We start from the raw sequence: 20,327 nt of genomic DNA on the forward strand, positions 1-20,327 counted from the left end.
TGACTGCTACATCTTGGTGGGGACAAAGTGAGAACATGTGTATTCCCAAACACAGAAAGAGAGGACCGTCTTAAAAGAAAATTCAAAGGCACATTTCCCAAAGAGGGGTGTCAGATAGTACCCTCAAAATGTAGACATTAGATGCATCAATGGCAGGCACTGGATACTAGAAAATAGGCTTCTGCAGTGTAGGGGTAGATAGCACAAAAATCCAGCTGGCAGCCACAGTTGGGGAGAGGGCAAGGATGGTCAAGTGGCTAGGGTGTTGTGAGCTGGAAGATCCATGTTTGATTCCCATCTATCACAGATGCCTGTGTGACTTTAGACAAGTCATTTAGTCTCTCTATGCCTCAGTTCCCCATCTGTAAAATAGGGATAGTAGTACTTATCTACCTCCAAGGATGTTGTGAGGATAAATACATTAAAGACTGTGAGGTATGCAAATACTACGGTAATGCAGCCCTTAGATGCACTCTCTTATAGCCCTCAGGTGATGGTGGCTATGCTTTCTGCCATAAAAAACTATTGACAAAAGAGTAGAAAATAAAATTGATACTCTGGCTCCAAAGCTAGGAAAAATGTCTGTTCAGTTGTCAAGTGAAACAAACACAAACTGAGCAAAGATTACTTTGTATAGAAACCTTTAATTCATCAAAAAAAATTGAGTTTAAAGATATTTTCCCTGGGAACAGAAAGGAGAACTACATGTGGCTGCTCATTTTGAAAAAATATGAACTGCTGTTGACTCAAAGAGTTGTCAGGTTTTGATTTATTTTTACATTTGATAGTGTGAATTAAATTAGAAGAAAGCATGGTTACGATTACATAAGATTTCACCATCTATGCTGAAATACTCCAGGCTTGATTTCTGCTTGAAGGTTAAATTTGTTTTTAAAGCTAGAGTAAGTGTGGTTTAAGATATTTTGGAGTATGGGGAAAGTGGAAAAATACTTTCCTCATTATTAAAACATCAATTTTTACAACTTTTTTCTTCTATTAGAGGAGGGTAGAGAGTTGAAATCTGGCACAGAAGAGGTCCTCATAGATATTCCTTTGAGTGTTGCTCTTCTAGATTCCTTTCTAGATTGCTAGAGTATGGGTGGAACTTTGAAAGCAGAAACATTCCACAGTAGTCAGCATCTTATCCTTCACACTTAAGGTGAAGTGTCTCTGGGATGGTAAGCAGAATTCTGCTTTGCTGTTGAGACAGGAGGTAGAGAGACGGAGGTAGAGTATATGGTGGTTCTCCAGCCAGCTGCAGATCTGGACACCAGGCCACTTTGAGGTTATTATGGTTGCTCTGTTCAGCCTTATCTTCCTTATGAGCCTGGTTATCAGGGGAATGGGAGGGGAAAGGCATTTAGGTTACAGCTTTAGTCCAGCAGAAATGCAACTGAGAGAGCACTTGTGTGTGCTCTTGTGCAAAACACTTGGCATTTGGTGTTTTGTTTGGAAGCAGAGGTCTAATATTACTGGGTGACTCATCTATGAAATAGTGATCTGCCTGCTGCTGGTTTCAAGGACTACTCATGTTGATCCTGAGACCTCCTGCTAAGCAAGTGCCCCGCTACATTCTCCTTCCCTGTGAGGTGAAGAGCTATTGGGTGGATTTGGTTTTGATGCACTACAGCCAAAGTTTTCTTGTCTCCAAAGACAAGATCTGGGAATGCATTCCTCTCTATTTATTGAAGTACATAGCCATGGTGGTGTTGGTAAGCACCTGTATTACACAATGCTGCAGGGATGGGTGAAAGGTCTTGAGGGACCATTGTATTACTATCAGAGATAACTCTCCAGTCTCTACTTTGTATTTTTGATCTCCATTCTGAATAAGCAAAAATCACTCCACTCTGAGATGGATAATGGAGCATGCTCAGTATGAACTTAGGATTTCTAAAACATTTTTTAAAAGGTGCCCTGGCAGAAAGCCCAGAATTTCCATGATGGCACCATGACAAAAGGCCAAGTGTGTGTAAGGGTCTGCAGAGTCCTAACTTGAAGTAAACAATAACAGTGAGTATATGCAAGGAAGGGAGGGATGATGGAGAGTTCAGTCAGTTAAGCCTCTAGCTGGTCAGAACCCACTCATACTGGTCACAACTTGTTTTAAAGGTCTGACCTGTCAATCAGAATTCTAAAGTAACGGTCAAGACTGAGCATGTGCGAGTGAGTAGCCAAGAATAGGAAGCTATATAAAGACAGATACAATGTAGCATAAAAGGCCAGCTGCCAGCAGCATTTTTGGGAGTCCAGAGGCTGTGTCTGAAGAGGCAAGACAGAGCCGAAGAGCCAGCAAGAGAAGCCAAAGACAAACTGCTGCAGAGAGAGAGAGAGAGAGAGCGCGAGCGGAAAGCTGGAGCAGAACAGAACTGACTGACCAGGAGATGAACAGCAGCAGTGCTTTGGTTTTAAAAGAAAGCAGCAACGGATTTATAGGGTAAGCTTAATATTCTTTTAATTATAGTTTTAGTATTAGTTTAGAATAGTTTGTATAGTATTTAAGATGTGTATGCTTGTAATGTGTGTGTGTTTTACTTGTATTTTATCTAGTAAACTTTAAAGCAATTTAAGATCTGCTGTTAGCAATTTCTTGCAAACTGGCCACTGGCAAATAAATTGCCTCGCTTAGTATCATTTGAACTATATGATATTGTAGTTCAAGTGTTCTTTAACTTACAATAAGGGATGTATGTCTCAGGGATTTTTTTCAGAGTAGCAGCCGTGTAAGTCTGTATCCGCAAAAAGAACAGGAGTACTTGTGGCACCTTAGAGACTAACAAATTTATTTGAGCATAAGCTTTCATGGGCTACAACCCACTTCATCGGATGCATAGAATGGAACACACAGAAGATATTTATACATACAGAGAACATGAAAAGGTGGAAGTAACCATGCCAACTGTAAGAGGTCAATCAACTGATATGAGCTATCAGCAGCAGGAGAAAAAAAACTTTAATCCCACACTGGCAGAAAAGGGATTAAAAGCAGCCCTACCAATGCTGCTCCGAAGGCAGGCAAACAGAGAAGGGCTGAAGGGAGCAGCCAAACAGACCCATATAAAAAGGGAGCGGCAGAGCAGAGGAAGGCAGTTCTCTGCTGGGAGCCCACAGAGGAAGGATTGTATCTCTGATGGGCTGAGAGAACTGCCAGCACCCTGGACAGAGCAGTGCTGCTAGCAGGACCGGTGGAGCGAGAGACAGCTCCTGGCTGGCTGCTGGGGTTTGCACACCGAGGCCCTGAGGCAAGGGCAAAGAGGATGCTCGGGCCACGAGGAAGTGGCCAGACAACTCGCTGCAGCAGCCACTAAGGGAAGTGGCTGAACAGTGCACTGCAGGTCTCCCAGAAGGCGGGAGCACACTGTGTGGCACAGCGGAGGCCTGTGTCGCTGAAGCAGATGCCACAGTCCTTGGAGAGATGTGGGTCCTAGAGCAGAAGTGATGGCAGCGAGGCAGCACCCAGAGGGCATACTACCATGCAGAGCTAATTCCCAAGACAGCAGGAGGTGCCAGAGTGGTGAGTCACACCCCATCACAAGGCATTTGAAGAGTAATGGGGCTATACTCAAGCCAAAAGGAAACTCTGAACTACTAGTATCTTGTCTTCACACACAACCTCAGATACATGATGTGTTTTATTGCCACATCGAAGTAGGTGTCCTTATAAGTCAAAAGCCACATACCAACAAAGAAATGCAAGGCCTGGTTGCTCGAATGAAACAACATCATGAGAAGTGTTCCTTCTCAGGAGGAAGCTGCGTTGAAGATGATGAAAGGAACATGTCTGAACATGCAGGATCTTCAGGTTAGTAATTTTTTTTTATTTCGTACTTCTTTCTTAAGGACTGCCTGTCTTCCTCCTGGACTATTCTTGAATTCTCATGTTTGAGCAAAAAATATAGTTGTTACTCTATGGTACTATCATTTTAGATGCAGTTGTGATAAAAAATAAATAGCTGAAATAGGCAGATCTTCCTTTTACAATTTCACCTTTCAAGTAGTACTGAATGTCAGTGAATGCCATGAGTAATACTAAATGAGCAGTATGGTAATAATAATTAAATAACATTGACTTATTTTGTTTAGGAGAATCCATACTCAACATACAGGATTCTGAAGACTATCCACCTTCAAGATCACCATCATTTTCTATAGTTTCAGAGTTATCTGCCAATGATAGTGTTTCAGTCACATGTATGTCACATAGCACAGTATGTCACCTGTAGCAAAAAGAAAAAAAAAAATCTCCATCATCCAGAAACATCCATAGGTAAATTTGTGATAAGAACCAGCAGATTACAAAAAGAGGTAATTGATGAAAAAATTGCCCAGTTTGTTTATGCAACAAACTCTCCTTTCCGTATGATTGAGAACCCACACTTCATTAACACGGTTCAGTCATTAAGACCAGGATACAGTCCACCCAAAAAAGCAGATGTCGCAGGCAAATTGCTGGATAAAGTGTATGAAAGAGAAATTGAGCAGTGTGCAAAAGGTCTAGAGGGTGAAATTGTTAATCTCAGTCTTGATAGGTGGAGCAATGTCCACAATGATCCTGTTGTATGTGCTTGTGTGACAAGAGAAGAAAGGAATGTCTTTCTTACAGAAACAATTGATTCATCAGGAAATGCACACACAGCAGAATACTTACAAGTAGCAGCAGTAAAAGCTGTAACAAACTGTGAAAAAAAATTCAAATGTCTAGTACTCAGCTTGGTCACAGATAATGCTGCAAATGTATCCAAGATGAGAAGAAATTTAGAAGAGAGTCCCAAGCTAATAACATACAGTTGCAGTGCTTATTTGATGCACCTCCTAGCCAAAGACTTCAGTGTTCCAGAAATAAAGGCAAATGTTGTTGAAATTGCAAAATACTTCTGTAACAACCACTCTGCAGCAGCTGCTCTGAAAAAAGTGGGAGGAATTAAGCTAACTCTCCCACAAGATGTGCGATGGAACTCAGTAGTGGACTGTTTTGAGCACTATATCAAGAATTGGCCTAATCTGATGACCATTTGTGAAAAAATAGATGGCATTGTGACAGTTCTCAACATTGGACTTAAGAGAAATGTTGAACACATGCTGAGTACCCTGAAGCCTATTTCTGTAGCCTTGAACAAAATGCAGGGAAATAGCTGTTTTATTGCTGACTCTGTTGAAATTTGGAAGGAACTGAGTGAGATCTTAAAAAGAGAAATATGCAATGACATAGTTAAATTACAAGCATTAAAAAAACGAATGGGACAAGCAATATCTCCAGCTCATTTTCTTGCAAATATTCTCAATACTCGGTACCAGGGTCAAACCTTAACTGCTGAAGAAGAGGAGTTGGCTATGACATGGACATCCAGCAATCATCCCTCCATAATGCCAATTATAAGAAACTTCAGAGCGAAGGGCGAACCATTCAAGAAATATACGTTTGCTGATGATGTTTTAAAGAAAGCCACACCAGTGAACTGGTGTAAGTCACTTAAGCACTTAGCTTCAGAGACTGTTGAAGTGATAATCTCACTTTTAACAGCAGTAGCATCTTTTGCTGGTATAGAAAGAATATTTTCTTCCTTTGGACTAATTAATTCCAAATTGAGAAATCGTTTGGACCTGAAAAAGCAGGAAAGCTTGTTTTTCTTTTCCAGGTTATGAACAAACAGGAAAATGAAGATGAAGACGACTGAGTTAGCTGCAGAAGCCAATATTTTAAGTTTCTCACATTGAGCTGGCTGACCTAGTCCATTTAATTTTTGTTTTTGTTTTTTAAACTATTTCATTTAACTATTTTAGTTAAAAACAATTTTAACAAAAACAAACCTGATTTTAAAAAACTTGGAATGTTTAACTAAATTCAAAAATTCATACGCTTGTTTTGTTAAAATATTATGTTTGCTGTTGAAGAAAAGAATCCAGCATACATAATGTTGTTGTTTTAGTTAAATAAAACAATTTAAATGTCTGTCTGGTGATGTTCTCCTCCTAATACAGAATGGCAAGAAAATCATCTAAATATTAATGATTAACCTGTGGAATTGGAGATAGTTCACCTTCCAATGACTTCATAAATATCTGCTTCAGTTACCTTTGGTAAATGAAATAACCAATCATCCATTTTCTGATATAGCTGTAAAATTAATCTGAAAAGTTTTCAAAATAAATCACTTTAAAAATGTATAGTGTGTACCTTCTAAAAATGAAACCTACATCTCTCTCTGAGTTGTGAAGAATATGTATTAAGGTTATAACAACCAACAATAATGCACTTTTATGTAGAAATCCATGATTAAATCAAGTCTTCCTGATAATTTAAATCAATTTGATTTAAACCAAATCCACCCTGGCTAGAGATATCATCCCTGCCCATCCTGGCTAATAGCCATTGATGGACCTATCCTCCATGAACTTATCTAGCTTTTTTTTTTTTTTAAACGCTGTTATAGTCTTGGCCTTCACAACATCCTTTGGCAAGGAATTCCACAGGTTGACACTGCATTGTGTGAAAAAATACTTCCTTTTGTTTGTTTTAAACCTGCTGCCTATTAATTTCATTTGGTGACCCCCTAGTTCTTGTGTTATGAGCCCATGAAAGTGACCTTCAAATCCTCATGTGATTATGGGAAAACTAGAAGCATATTGCCTGGTACATTATGTACTTGCCCTCCTTACAATGCAGGACTATTGTCTACAGTACAGCCTATAGTATATTGCTTTCATTGGAAGTAACAGGTTGACTTCCCACCGTTGAAAAGTGCAATGAAAATACACAGTCCGTTACTAATATTTATTCCAGTGTAAGTGCATTAATATATGGCCAAAGCAGATAAGCATAACTTACTGTATCTGTTGGAAAATAGCAATGTTAGGTGAGTAACATCCAAAAATAATTAAAACAAAAGGATCCTGACAAAAGGAAGAAACGAGAGTAGCAAAATACGGACCCTGGACTTCAGAAAAGCAGACAGACTCCCTTAGGGAACTGATGGGCAGGATCCCCTGGGAGGCTAATATGAGGGGGAAAGGTGTTCAGGAGAGCTGGCTGTATTTTAAAGAAGCCTTATTGAGGGCGCAGGAACAAACCATCCCGATGTGCAGAAGGAATAGCAAATATGGCAGGCGACTAGCTTGGATTAACAGTGAAATCTTCGGTGAGCTTAAACTCAAAAAGGGAGCTTACAAGAAGTGGAAATTTGGACAGATGACTAGGAAGGAGTATAAAAATATTGCTAGAGCATTCAGGGGTGTAATCAGGAGAAGGCACAATTGGAGTTGCAGCTAGCAAGGGATGTGAAAGGTAACAAGAAGGGTTTCTACAGGTATGTTAGCAACAAGAAGGTGGTAAGGGAAAGTGCGGGACCCTTACTGAATGGGGGAGGCAACATAGTGACAGATAATGTGGAAAAAGCTGAAGTACTCAATGCTTTTTTTGCCTTGGTCTTCGCAGACGTCAGCTCCCAGACTGCTGCACTGGGCAACACGGTATGGGGAGGAGGTGAGCAGCCCTCAGTGGTGAAAGAACAGGTTAAGGACTATTTAGAAAAGCTGGACGTGCACAAGTCCATGGGGCCGGATCTAATGCATCCAAGGGTGCTGAGGGAGTTGGTTGATGTGATTGCAGAGCCATTGGCCATAATCTTTGAAAACTTGTGGCGATTGGGGGAGGTCCTGGACAATGGGAAAAAGGCAAATATAGTGCCCATATTTAAAAAAGGGAAGAAAGAGAACCCAGGGAACTACAGACCATTCAGCCTCACTTCAATCCCCGGCAAAATCATGGAGCAGTTACTCAAGGAATCCATTTTGAAGCACTTGGAGGAGAGGAAGGTAATCAGCAGCAGTCAATATGGATTCACCAAGGGCAAGTCATGCCTGACCAACCTGATTGCTTTCTATGATGAGATAACTGGCTCTCTGGATATGGGGAAAGTGGTGGACGTCATATATCTTGATGTTAACAAAGCTTTTGATACTGTCTCCCACAGTATTCTTGCCAGCAAGTTAAAGTAGTATGGGCTGGATGAATGGACTATAAGGTGGATAGAAAGCTGGCTAGATCATCGGGTTCAACAGGTAGCGATCAACGGCTCCATGTCTAGTTGACAGCTGGTATCAAGCAGAGTGCCCCAGGGGTTGGTCCTGGAGCCGGTTTTGTTCAACATTTTTATTAATGATCTGGATGATGGGATGAATTGCACCCTCAGCAAGTTTGCAGATGACACTAAGCTGGGGGGAGAGGTAGATATGCTGCAGGGTAGGGATAGGGTCCAGAGTGACCTAGACAAATTGGAGGATTGGGCCAAAAGAAATCTGATGAGGTTCAACAAGGACAAGTGCAGAGTCCCGCACTTAGGAAGGAAGAATCCCATGCACTGCTACAGGCTGAGGACCAACTGGCTAAGTAGCAGTTCTGCAGAAAAGCACCTGGGGATTACAGTGGATGAGAAGCTGGATATGAATCAGCAGTGTGCCCTTGTTGCCAAGAAGGTAACGGTATATTGGGCTGTATTACTAGGAGCATTGCCAGCAGATTGAGGGAAGTGATTATTCCCCTCTATTCAGCACTGGTGACACCACACCTGGAGTATTGTGTCCAGTTTTGGTCCCCCCACTACAGAAGGGATGTGGACAAATTGGAGAGAGTCCAGCGGAGGGCAACGAAAATGATTAGGGAGCTAGGGCACATGACTTACGAGGAGAGGCTGAGGGAACTGGGGTTATTTAGTCTGCAGAAGAGACGAGTGAAGTGGGATTTGATAGCAGCCTTCAACTACCTGAAGGGGGGTTCCAAAGAGGATGGAGCTAGGCTGTTCTCCGTGGTGGCAGATGACAGAACAAGAAGCAGTGGTCTCAAGTTGCAGTTGCGGGAGTCTATGTTGGATATTAGGAAACATTTTCACTAGGAGGGTGGTGAGGCACTGGAATGGGTTACCTAGGGAGGTGGTGGAATCTCCATCCTTAGAAGTTTTTAAGGCCCAGCTTGACAAAGCCCTGGCTGGGATGATTTAGTTGGTGTTAGTCCTGCTTTGAGCAGGGGATTAGACTAGATGACCTCCTGAGGTCTCTTCCAACCCTAATATTCTATGATTCTATGGTTCTATGAAAGGGATTGGAAATGGGACAAAACACTAAAATAGTGTATGCGTTCCCTACCATGGTATATTACAAGTATTTTCTTCCTCTTACATTTAATGCTCCTTTCCAAAGTACAGACATGGGAGTTTAAACTATTTTTACTTCCATGAACAGAAAGCTATAATACCTACAGAAAAACTTCAGATTTATTCTGCACTGAATGCTGCTATACAAAAGTATTTGAGACTACAACATAGTGGACTATCACAGGCTTTTCTTTTAAAGACTAGACAAAAACAATGCCTAGTGTTCAAGTTAGCCTTTTATTAAAAGATTGAAGCATAACATTTTACCAGATACAAGAAATTCAGTTTTCTCTGGCATACCAAAACATCGGAGTCAACAAGAGAAAATTCTGGTTGCTATATATATATAGTAAATCTGATATTACTCCATCAATTTAATGTATATTAGCACATGCTTAAAACATGGTCAAAATACGTCACAAAATAAGTACCTTGACATTTTTATAGTCAGACAAATAATTCAAAGAGATGAGAGCAGTGAATTTCCAACAAATGCTACATACTCAATCACAAGCTCATGGCATAATTATTCCAGAGAACCAACATCATTCTTTCATGCCTGTTCAAACTTTCAGTTTCATGGGCTACTAATTTTGAGGCTTTGCTTCACATTTTAAAAAATAAGACATTTGAGAGATGTGAAAAACTAAGTTCAGTCTTCACAGTAATATGATATGGATTGTTTGCCACACACACCTCCACTTTATTGCCTGAATGTTTTACAACAATCTTTACAAAACTAGTTTTCACCCCTGTTTTGGTTTCAGAAATATAGCATCTCTGACTAATAAAGTATGAATTTATTGATGAATAAAACAGGGACATGAATGTGTATTTAGAACAACTTTTGAATAATAAATCCTTTCAGTAATACAGCTATAAGACAAGTTAAACACAGTACAATAAACCATGCATCTTTTGACTTGTCAGATCAGCTAAACTACTTACTTAGCTAACATACAGCAATACTTACATATTTTAGTAAATTAAACTCATTGAGTATAAGAAAAAAAATCACATTTGTTCAAGTGGTTCAAGGCTGTCCAATTGCTTTTTATTTGTATCTTCACTATGACGGCTTTGGCAATGGGTTAAATGTTTCTTAAAGCCTCTGGGAAAATTTGATTCAAAATTACAGCGTGGACATTTAAGCAAACTTTGACCATGAGCAGCAACATGGTTTTTAAGAAGGGACTCCAAAAGAAAAGCCTTTCCACATATTTTACATTTGTAGGGGCTTTGAACATTATGCTTGTTAACTAAATGATGCAAAACAGCACCTTTTTTCATTGCACGACAGCAACAAATTTTGCAATAATACTTTCCCTTTCCACGCTTCATATATTTTGCAATCTCTTCTTCTGAGATGAAAGCCTCTTTCTCTTCTGTAAACTGCAGTATGCACTGTGGCTGAATGGGAGTAGTTGCATCTATTTTGCTCTCTTTGTTGTAATCAGATGATTCCGTATCAAACTGTTCTTGATCACTATTTGATTCTTGTTCTTTTACCTCGACAGAATCCATCTCTGTTTTTCCACATTCACTGTTATTTAGTTCATTATCGGAGGTCTCCTGGTTTTCCTTCTTAGGCTTCTTTTTGGGGCATGAATACAACATATCTTCTGAAGGCTCCTTCACTAAGATTGACTGCTCTTCCTGAGACAATAGATCATCAAGTGTTTTTTGGTCTTCTAAACTCTGAGCTAGGAAATCACTCTCATCGGACTCAATGGGTGTCTGGGGCTCAGAGGAAACAGCTGAAGCAGGTTTGAGAGACTCAGGAAAAAGAACATTTTTCTGGACCTCAGAGGAAACAGAAGGAGCAGGCTTGTGGGGATCAGTAGAAAGAGCATGTTTCTGCACATCAGAGGAAACAGCGGGAGCAGGTTTCTGGGTCTCAGAAAACAGAGCATGCTTCTGGACATCAGGGGAAACACCACATTTCTGCGGCTCAGTATAGGCTTGTTTCTGCGCCTCAGGAGAAACAGCAGGAGCAGGTTTCTGGGACTCAGTGAAGAGGGCATGTTTCTGCGCCTCAGGAGAAACAGCAGGAGCAGGTTTCTGGGACTCAGTGAAGGGGACAGGTTTCTGGATCTCAGGGGAGGCAGCAGGAGAAGCTTTCTGAGACTCTGGGAAGCAAGTATGTTCCTGGACTTCAGGGGAAACAGCCGCAAGTTTCTGGGGCTCTGGGAAGAAGGCCTGTTTCTGGACTTCAGGAGAGAAAGGAGCAGGTTTCTGGGACTCAGTAAAGAGGATATGTTTCTGGACTTCAGGGGAAACAGTAGGACCAGACACCTGAGGCTCAGGGAAGAAAGCACGTTTCTGGACCTCAGACGAAGCAGCAGGAGCAGATTTTCGAGGCTCAGAGAAGAGGGCTCTTTTCCGGGATTCAGGGAAGAGGGCCCGTTTCTGTCCCTCGGGGGAAATGGTGGGGGCAGACTTCTGAGTCTCAGAGAAGAAGGTTGACTTCCGGGACTCGGAAGTAAGTTTCCAAGACTCTGGAGACATTGAGGGAGCAGGTTTACGAAGATCAGAAAACAAAGATGATTTCCAAACTTCAGAGGAAACAGTGTGACTAGGTTTTCGGAGTTCAGGTGAAACAGGGGGAGCAGACATCCAAGTATCAGGAGAAAGAACAGGTTTCCAGCCTTCAGGGTATACAGAGGAGATGGGTTTCCATGGCTCAGACGAAACAAGAGTAGATTTCTGGGGTTCAGAGAAGGATGCAGGTTTCCAAGGGTCTGGAGCAGGCCTCCGCGGCTCGGGGGAGACCACCGGGGCAGGCCTCCGCGGCTCGGGGGAGACCACCGGGGCAGGCCTCCGCGGCTCGGGGGAGACCACCGGGGCAGGTTTTGGAGGCCAGGGAGAGACAGCGGTGGGAGATTTCTGTAGCTCATGAGAAATAGCAGCAGCAGGCCTCCAGGGCTCAGGAGAAGCAGAGGGAGCAGGCCTCCACGATTCTGGGGAAATTGCAGAAGCAGGTCTGCGGGGCTCCGGAGACAAAGCAGGAGCAGGCCTCCGCGTCTGAGTCATATGCCTGCGGGGTTCCGGAGACACCGCCGGGGAACGCCTGCGGGGCTCAGGGGACACCGCCGGGGAACGCCTGCGTGGCTCAGGGGACACTGCTGGAGCAGGCTTCTGGAGCTCCGGAGACACCACTGGTGAACGCCTTCGAGGCTCAGGGGACACCGCTGGGGCAGGCTTCTGGGGCTCAGGGGACACTGCTGGGGCAGGCTTCTGGGGCTCGGGGGACATGGCTGGGGAATGCCTGAGGGGCTCAGGGGACACTGCCGGGGCAGGCTTCTGGGGCTCGGGGGACACTGCTGGGGCAGGCTTCTCAGGTTCAGGGGACACCACCAGGGCAGGCTTCTCAGGTTCAGGGGACACCGCCGGTTTCTGAAGCTTGGGGGAAATAACTAGGTCAGGTTTTGGGGGTTCAGGGGAAAGGGCAGGTTTGTGTGGTTCAGGGGAAAGGGCAGGTTTGTGTGGCTCCCGAATGAGTGTTGTTTTCAGGGATTCAGTCTCAGCTTCTAACTGATCTTTCTGGTCTTCATTCCACTTTTCAGGTACTGCATGTTGTGATGTGATGTGATAATAAACGTTGCAATACATCTTGCTGGTAAAGAAACATTTGTGACAGTGGAACAGTTTTGCACTTTTCTGATAAAATATAAGTTTACCTAAACCAGCAGCATCCATTTCATCACAATACTCTGGGTGGATGGTACCCATATGAATTTGTATGTTTTCATAATCTGTCCCTCTGAAACTGCAGTGATCACATTCTAAACGCTCTGATGTTTTACGCAGTATCTGGAACATGTCCATTTTTCTATGGTCCGTTGGAGCTTGCACAGCACTACAAGTCTAAAACAGCAAGCTTCTGTATTCCTGCAATAGAGGTAAAACAGTGCATATTTAGCTCATATAATACAAAATTTACTTTTTAAGTTTTGTTCATTTTGAATTAGCTTGAGGCCCTTCTCCATTTCTAGAATAAAAATTAATCCCAGCTAGATCAAGCCAATCCAGACATTTACAAACTCTCAAGATAGTTACGAAAAGTGTCATCACCATCTGAATCTTTCTTCACACAAAATCCACCTACTTCTCTTACATAGCAAATTGATATATGAATTTAATAAATTATTGAAGAAATACAAGTACGATTTCCCCTAGGCCTGCAAGTCACTGCACAAAGTGGAGTTTGTGCAAGTAATTTAAATTCTATTTCTGTTTACCAGGTGGATCTGGTTGGTATATATTTATCAGCGGAGCGACTCTGCAAATAAACCACATGCAAGGGACCTATGTAACAAATACTTAGCTCATGGCACCATGTTCATCTGACAAACATTTCTTTGCTTGAATATGAGAATATTTATACTACACATTTCATCTGAAAAGTAGACAGCACTTTGCAAAGTTAATCTTTGCAAAACCACTGTAGGACTGTTATCTTCATTTTACAGATTAATAAACTATAATGAGAAATTAACCATCTGGGACAAGGCCACATAAGCATTTCATAAAGCTGTAAATAGAATCATGAGGTCCTGACTCTGTCAACTACTCTATTCACTAAACCCTCCTTTCCATACAGTAATTATTTTTCATGAAAAAACACATTTGTGGCACACAAAATGACTGTAAATTACAAAACCATGCTGCGGTCTGAAGTCTGTCTACCTGCTGTTGTTACATTTAGGATTACCGACATTGAAAAAGCAGAGAAAAAAATATTTCTTTTTCAGTTTTTGTGCATTTGACAGCCCTCTTTATAGGTGGTTTCTCCAGTATGTATGGGTTTTTCACACAATGGAAGGGAATAAAAATGTTTATAAAATAAAAAACTGACTGTAAAACCAAAACAAAATCACAAAGAGATTAAGACAGATGCAGTAGAATGGGTGACAGCGGATGGATCACTTGATGATTACGTGATCAATTCATTCCCTCTGGGGCACCTGGCATTGGCCACTGTTAGAAGACAGAACACTGGGCTAGATGGATCTTCGGTCTGACCAATGGCCAGTATGGCCGTTCTTATGTAACTCATTTTTAAAAAACTGACTAGATTTCAACTGATAGCGTCTCCAACAGTGAAAAGTGACAGTGTGATAACAAGATGTCCAGATAAATTATTGCTGTAAATAGAAGACCCAGTCTAACCATATCCCATCAACCATTTTCACCTGTTTTCATCGGTGCCCTTGTACTGGGAGAGGAATGTGTGTGTGGTAGTAAATTATTAATAATATTATTGTTAATATTATTTATTTGTATTGAGGTAGTGTCTAGGAGACCCAGTCTGGAAGTAAGGTTGAGTCACTGCTCTAGGGCTGAGAAAAAAAACCTTCACATACGCACAGAAAAATGGTCACCCAACTGTACACTTCCGTATTGAGAAATAATTAATCTACCTAAAAGATGGAAGCTTTTTCTTTTTTCCTGGAAGACATGGCTTTGATTTACACACATCTTGAAACCACAGAATCTGAACTAGAAACATGGGTTAAAAAAAAACTTTGAGATTTTATTATTTATTTTAATCCTTACTATAACTCTGGATGGTCTCACTACTCATACTAAATGTTCAATCCTTTTATGAATCCTGCTAAACTGCTGGTTTCAATTATATCTTGTGGCAACAAGTTCCACAGGCTAAATGTACATTATGTTGCTTTTTAATTTTATTGAACACCTTATCCTTTTATTGCGAGAATGGGTGGATAAGATGGGTCCTTTTACCTTTTCCATACCACTTATTATACATATCTTTATTATATCCCTCTCTATACTAAACCATCCCAAATCTCTTCAACATCTTTTCATATGGAAGCTCTTCCATACCCCTAATTATTTTGTTGTCTGTCTCTGAGCCTCTCTCTTCCTCCCTTCATGTCCAATTATTTTCAGAATTTCTTGATACATGGCATATTACTAAACATTCTTGGGAGGCTGAATTATTTTATACTTCAATGCATTTTATATTTATAGGAATTTCTGTGGTTTGACACTACCCTTTGGCTTTCATTGTCTCCCAAATGAAAGCATAAAAATAAGATGAGTCTGTAACAGATTGGGATCAGAATGCATCAAATTGTGAGCTCCATTTTTTATTGTAACCACCACACTGTGCTACATGCTAAACATGTGCAATGTTGACTAAGTCTATGTCTACACTACAGACATTAGAGTGGCACAACTGTACCACTGCAGCTATGCTGCTGTAAGGTCTCCCATGTAGCCACTCTACGCTGATGGCAGAGAGCTCTCCCGTCAGCATAATTAAACCATCCCCAACAAGCAGCAATGGACACAGTGCTGTCCACACCAGCGCTTTTGTCAGTGAAATTTATGTAAGGGGTGTGGTTTTTTCACACCCGACTGACAAAAGTTTTACCAACAAAGGTGCTAGTATAGCCATAGCCTCTAAGACAAGTCTATTGTAACATATTGAGCCACTATCCTACCCAGGAGAGGTGCTTGTCACCTCACTGAAGGACTACCACTGAAGGTATCAGAGCAATCTAGGCCAGTGGTTCTCAAACTTTCGTATTGGTGACCCCTTTCACACAGCAAGCCTGTGAGTGCGACCCCCCTTCTAAATTAAAACCACTTTTTTTATATTTAACACTATTTTAAATGCTGGAGGCGAAGTGGGGTTTGGGATGGAAGATGACAGTTCTAGACGCTCTACATAATAACTTTGGGACCCCTCTGTTTGAAAACCCATGATCTAGGCCCATTACTTTTAACTGTTCTCATCTGCTGATTACTCCCATGGATTTTCTACACAGGACCATCAGCATAGTTGGTAGATCTGCAGCTTCTCAGCCTGGATACATGACAAAAACAAAGGGGGGATTGCTTCTTTGAGAAGGGGACCATCCATCCTACATGCAAGAACAACCAGCTGGAGAGAGAGAGAAGGCAAGAGGGACTCTGCCTAGCCTAAAACACTGATAAGACCTCACACTTACAGAAAGAGTGACTAGAAGGGTGTGCATCTCAAGACATCTGAAGAAGTGAGGTTCTTACCCACGAAAGCTTATGCTCCCAATACTTCTGTTAGTCTTAAAGGTGCCACAGGACCCTCTGTTGCTTTTTGCAAAGATCTGTAACTTTACTGTTTTCTTAAGAATAAAGTGAAGCTAAGAAATTCCTTTGTTAAGCCTGTGATTCTGGCTTCCCTGCCATGTTGTCCCTGATGGGGTTAAACTAGAAGCCAGAGTGCCAGCGTGTAAAGGACTGGGGGGCTCAGGAGGTCAGAGGCACTGGTCCCAGGGTCTGGGGTGGCTACACTATGGAGTCCATGCAGGGTGGATTGATTTAAATCACCCATTTTAATCATGATTTAAATCCGCAAGCAAGAAACCTTGTTTTATATCATCAATTTTAGTGTTGTTTGTACAAATACATGTACTTTTTATTTTCCTAAAGAAAAGTGATCATCATTGGTTGGTAAGTATTAAAACATGTTCATTTCCAACTAAATATAGCCTGTAAATTACTGATCAATGTATCTTTCAATATTTTAAAACTAATAGATCTCATCTTCTCATCTAGTTTTTAGTCACAGAGCAGATGAGGAAAACAAGCTGTTGGGGTTATTTTTTTTTTTTAAACTTTTAATGAACTAGGTATTGAACTGAACTAACTGAATAAAGTGAAATGAAGGAAATATTCCTGCTTCACCTACGAAAGAGGCTACTGTTGTCAAAAGCTGGTTTATCATCTCAATATACTCTGGTTCCAGGTTCTTCACCAGGGGCTTCCACTAGTTCAGTGGTTTGACTTTAAAATTTTGCCACCAAACGTACTGTTTGATTTTTTTTTAATTTAAACTATTTTAATAAATTATAGTAAATTTAGGCTTAGCATAGATAGACAATTTCAAATTTAATTTTAAATAGATTTATTTTAAAGAGAAAAATGTATTTAACAAATAAAAATATGATTTAAATACAAAACAGTCCCTGTGATGCTCTTTTTCAAGTATATTACATGAGGATATTGAATTGGCTGAAAATTCATCCCATGCCAGACAATTAGTTTTCAGAAACATTTATAATATAATTAACAACATTTTCTTGGTAATATCAGACTTAGAATCTAAGTTTAGCAAAAAATTAGATTAATTTAGCTGTAAAGATAGTTAAATTGGAAAGAAAAATTAAATTGGCAAAATCCATCTATAATCACATCTGAACATATTCTCCTGAACTCTTATCTCTCTTTCTTTAGTGCATCTTAATTTCTTTCCTTACTGACTTTTCTAACTCCTTTCCTTAAGATTTCCCAAAGTCACTGCTACTCAGGCACCTGCACCAACTACTATATGGTACTGCTGCCCACCTTCATAGATGTACCAAAAAGTGTGCACAAATCACACACAAACCATTTCAGGATCCACTTCTAAAATACCACTCAATAGACTTGCTCGCACCTTCTTCATATACCTAAAACCATTATCCAGACGTGGCCAAACTGTGGCTCATGAGCCATATGTGGCTTTTTTACAGTTAAAGTGTCTCACAGCCCACGCCACCCCCACTCCTTCACCTACCAGACTGTGCAGGGGAGTGGGGGGGAAGAGGGGCCTCAGGGCATCTGCCCTGCAGCGAGGTGGTGGGATTCTGCCCTCTGGAGAGGGGGGAACTAAGGGCTTTAGCTCCACAAGGTGATGTCAGGGCAGAAGCGCAGCGCCACAGCAGTCACTGCCCCGCAGGGCAGGTTGTGCATTTCTTGCGGCTCTTGAGCTTCTGAAGCTTATTGTATGTGACTCGGAAGGTCAGTAAATTTGGCCTCCCCGACATAAAAAAAAAATTATTGCCACTCTGAATAGGTTAATTTGCACCCCTCCCTATGGAACTATGGGATTATATAGCCCAGTGGTCGGCAACCTGCGGCACGCAAGCTGATTTACTGTGGCACGCTGCTGCCGGCCTGGGGTCCCCCCCGCTCAGCCCGCTGCCGGCCTGGATGGACGGAATCCCAGGCCGGCAGCGGCTGAGCAGGGCCAGCGGCGGGGACCCCGTCTGGCACGGGGCGGCAGAAAGAACCCCAGACCGGCAGCCGGCTGAGCGGCTCAGCCCGCTGCCGGCCTGGGGTTCCATCTGCCGGCCTCTGTAAATGTAAAATTAATTACTCGCACGCGAAACCTTAAATTACCATGAATAAATGAAGAATTGGCACACCGCTTCTGAAAGGTTGCTGACACCTGAGATAGCCCATCAAGTTGATTCTAATAACAAGTGACGGGGACAGTCCCTTAAAAATTGCACGCTGAAGAAAAACTCCTTTACTTGAGAAAACATTATCCTAAATTATTAAAAATGAACGAAAGTTTGCAATTCAGTTAACCTGTCTCTATTTCGGGCAGCTGTTTTTGTTTGCTTACTTTTCTCGCCACTGGGGCAATGAAATCGGCTGCCCGCCCAGGTCTCAGTACCGCACGGCGCGGGTTTCAAAGGCTGCTGTTTACATTAACTACAGCTTTCACCATTTTTTTTCTTTAGTATTTTGATTCCGCGTTTTCTATTGCTGTAAACCTCAATATAAACCTGGGGGCAGGGTTTACACATGTGAAGGCTGGGACCAAAATCGCGCGGGGTGGGGTGGGGGGAGTTCACGCCCCCACACGGGGGCAGCCCCCTCGCACTTCCGGCTCGGGCCCTAGACGGGGCAGCCCCGGGGGCGTGTGGGGGGAGGGGATCCCGCAGCCCCGAAGAGCTGGGGAGGGGCCTGAGCGCGAGTCTGACCGGCAGTGACCGGCCCCGAGCACTTTACGAGGGGGGGGGGGGCGGGTCTCCAGCGGGAACGGCCCCAGCACTGGGGGTGGGGGGGGATGCGGAGGCCTCGGTCCCGCTCCTGCCCAGAGATGGTTTCCACACTCGCACCCGCCCTTTCCCGGCCGGACTCACCGCGGCGGCGCCGCCGCAAGGGGCGGGGGGTGTCTCGATAGCGTTGTTCCCGCCGCTCCGGTGAGGCGGGGGCTCCGCGCGCGGCCAGACCCCGGGGTGGGCGCGGCCCCTCCAATGGCGGCGGCGACGGCTGCTGCAGGCCGGGCTGAGGGCGCTGCTGGCGGAGATGGGGAGGGGGCGGGGGGGAGAACAGGGGAGGCGCGCGGCCAAACAGCGGAGGCTTTATTGGGTCTCCGGCCCTTCCCGCTGCCCAACCGGAAACGCCGCAGCTGTCTCGGCCCCGCCCCCCACCGCGCGAGACCGCAGGCGCCCCCGGAGAACGTGCCGCTGCCTTCTGGTGTCGTGCGCGCGCACAGCGAGACTGGGTGGGCGGGCCAATGAGACAGTTGCGGCTGGAGCGTGTGGCGAGGGCAGTTCGGGTGGGGAGAGAACGCGCGGGGGCCGTTGCAGGCGGGGAGGCCAGTGGGAGGCCCCGTTCGGGGGAGCGCGCGCAAGGCTGGGGCAGGTGCCGCACGTGCAGCAGCCAGGCAGGGACCGATCCTGGGGTGGGAACCAGCTTGTGCCTAGTGAGGGGCCCTGGTGATGTGATTCGCGGGGAGGTGGCCCCTGTAATGGGTGGGAAAGGAGCATCTGTTACACACCCCCAGGCGGTGCCAGTGCCTCCCACTCACTGCTGCCCCTCTCCCCGCACCCATCCTTCACATTCTGGGGTTTCTTCTTGCTCCCTCCCCAAAAACTCCCTGAGGCACTGGCTACATTGGGAATTTCCCCTGTTTTCCAACTGGGCTACACACCACTGTTGTGACTCCAGGCTTTGCTCACCTACGCGTGGTGTTTGCATATTCTGATATGCCAGTGGCTAGAATTGTGCAAATTCCCAAAGCAGACAAGGCTGGAGACCCAGCATGAGACTTAACTGGCTAATGTGGGTTTGGCTTTTGTTTTTGACAGAGGACCTGAAAACGGAACTTAGAATGTGTGATGCTGGCCGACCAGTTGCCAGCTCAGGCTAAGGTCCCCAGGTCTCAACGGAACACTGACAAACTAGCTGGCATCAATCTGGCTCACCTTTGTGTTAGTATTGTTAAAATAGGTGTTTGTGTTTAGTCTTTATTGAATGTATGTGAGTTGCTGCAAGAGACATTATTAAGGGCACAAGAGCAAACTATCCCACTGCATAGGAAAGATAGGAAGTATGGCAAGAGACCACCCTGGCTTAACCAGGAGATCTTCAATGATCTAGAAAACAAAA

General features: G+C 43.4%; 1 protein-coding gene across 1 annotated transcript; it reads right to left on the minus strand.

Moving 5' to 3' along the window:
* Window positions 1-9,365: 9,365 nt before the first annotated feature.
* Window positions 9,366-19,146, minus strand: CHAMP1 (chromosome alignment maintaining phosphoprotein 1). The gene is made up of 2 exons (XM_065399934.1): window positions 19,076-19,146; window positions 9,366-13,037 (listed from the first exon to the last, which is right to left on the minus strand). The coding sequence occupies exon 2, from the start codon at window positions 12,972-12,974 to the stop codon at window positions 10,161-10,163; it is 2,814 nt and encodes a 937-aa protein (XP_065256006.1). The 5' UTR covers window positions 12,975-13,037; window positions 19,076-19,146; the 3' UTR covers window positions 9,366-10,160.
* Window positions 19,147-20,327: the final 1,181 nt, after the last annotated feature.

The sequence above is a fragment of the Emys orbicularis genome, chromosome 1 (assembly GCF_028017835.1).
Source record: "Emys orbicularis isolate rEmyOrb1 chromosome 1, rEmyOrb1.hap1, whole genome shotgun sequence".
Classification (NCBI taxonomy): domain Eukaryota; kingdom Metazoa; phylum Chordata; order Testudines; family Emydidae; genus Emys; species Emys orbicularis.

What these genes read in the sequence shown, in the direction of transcription:
- CHAMP1 (XM_065399934.1), bottom strand. Translation starts at nt 12,974, where the DNA reads ATGGACATGTTCCAGATACTGCGTAAAACATCAGAGCGTTTAGAATGT.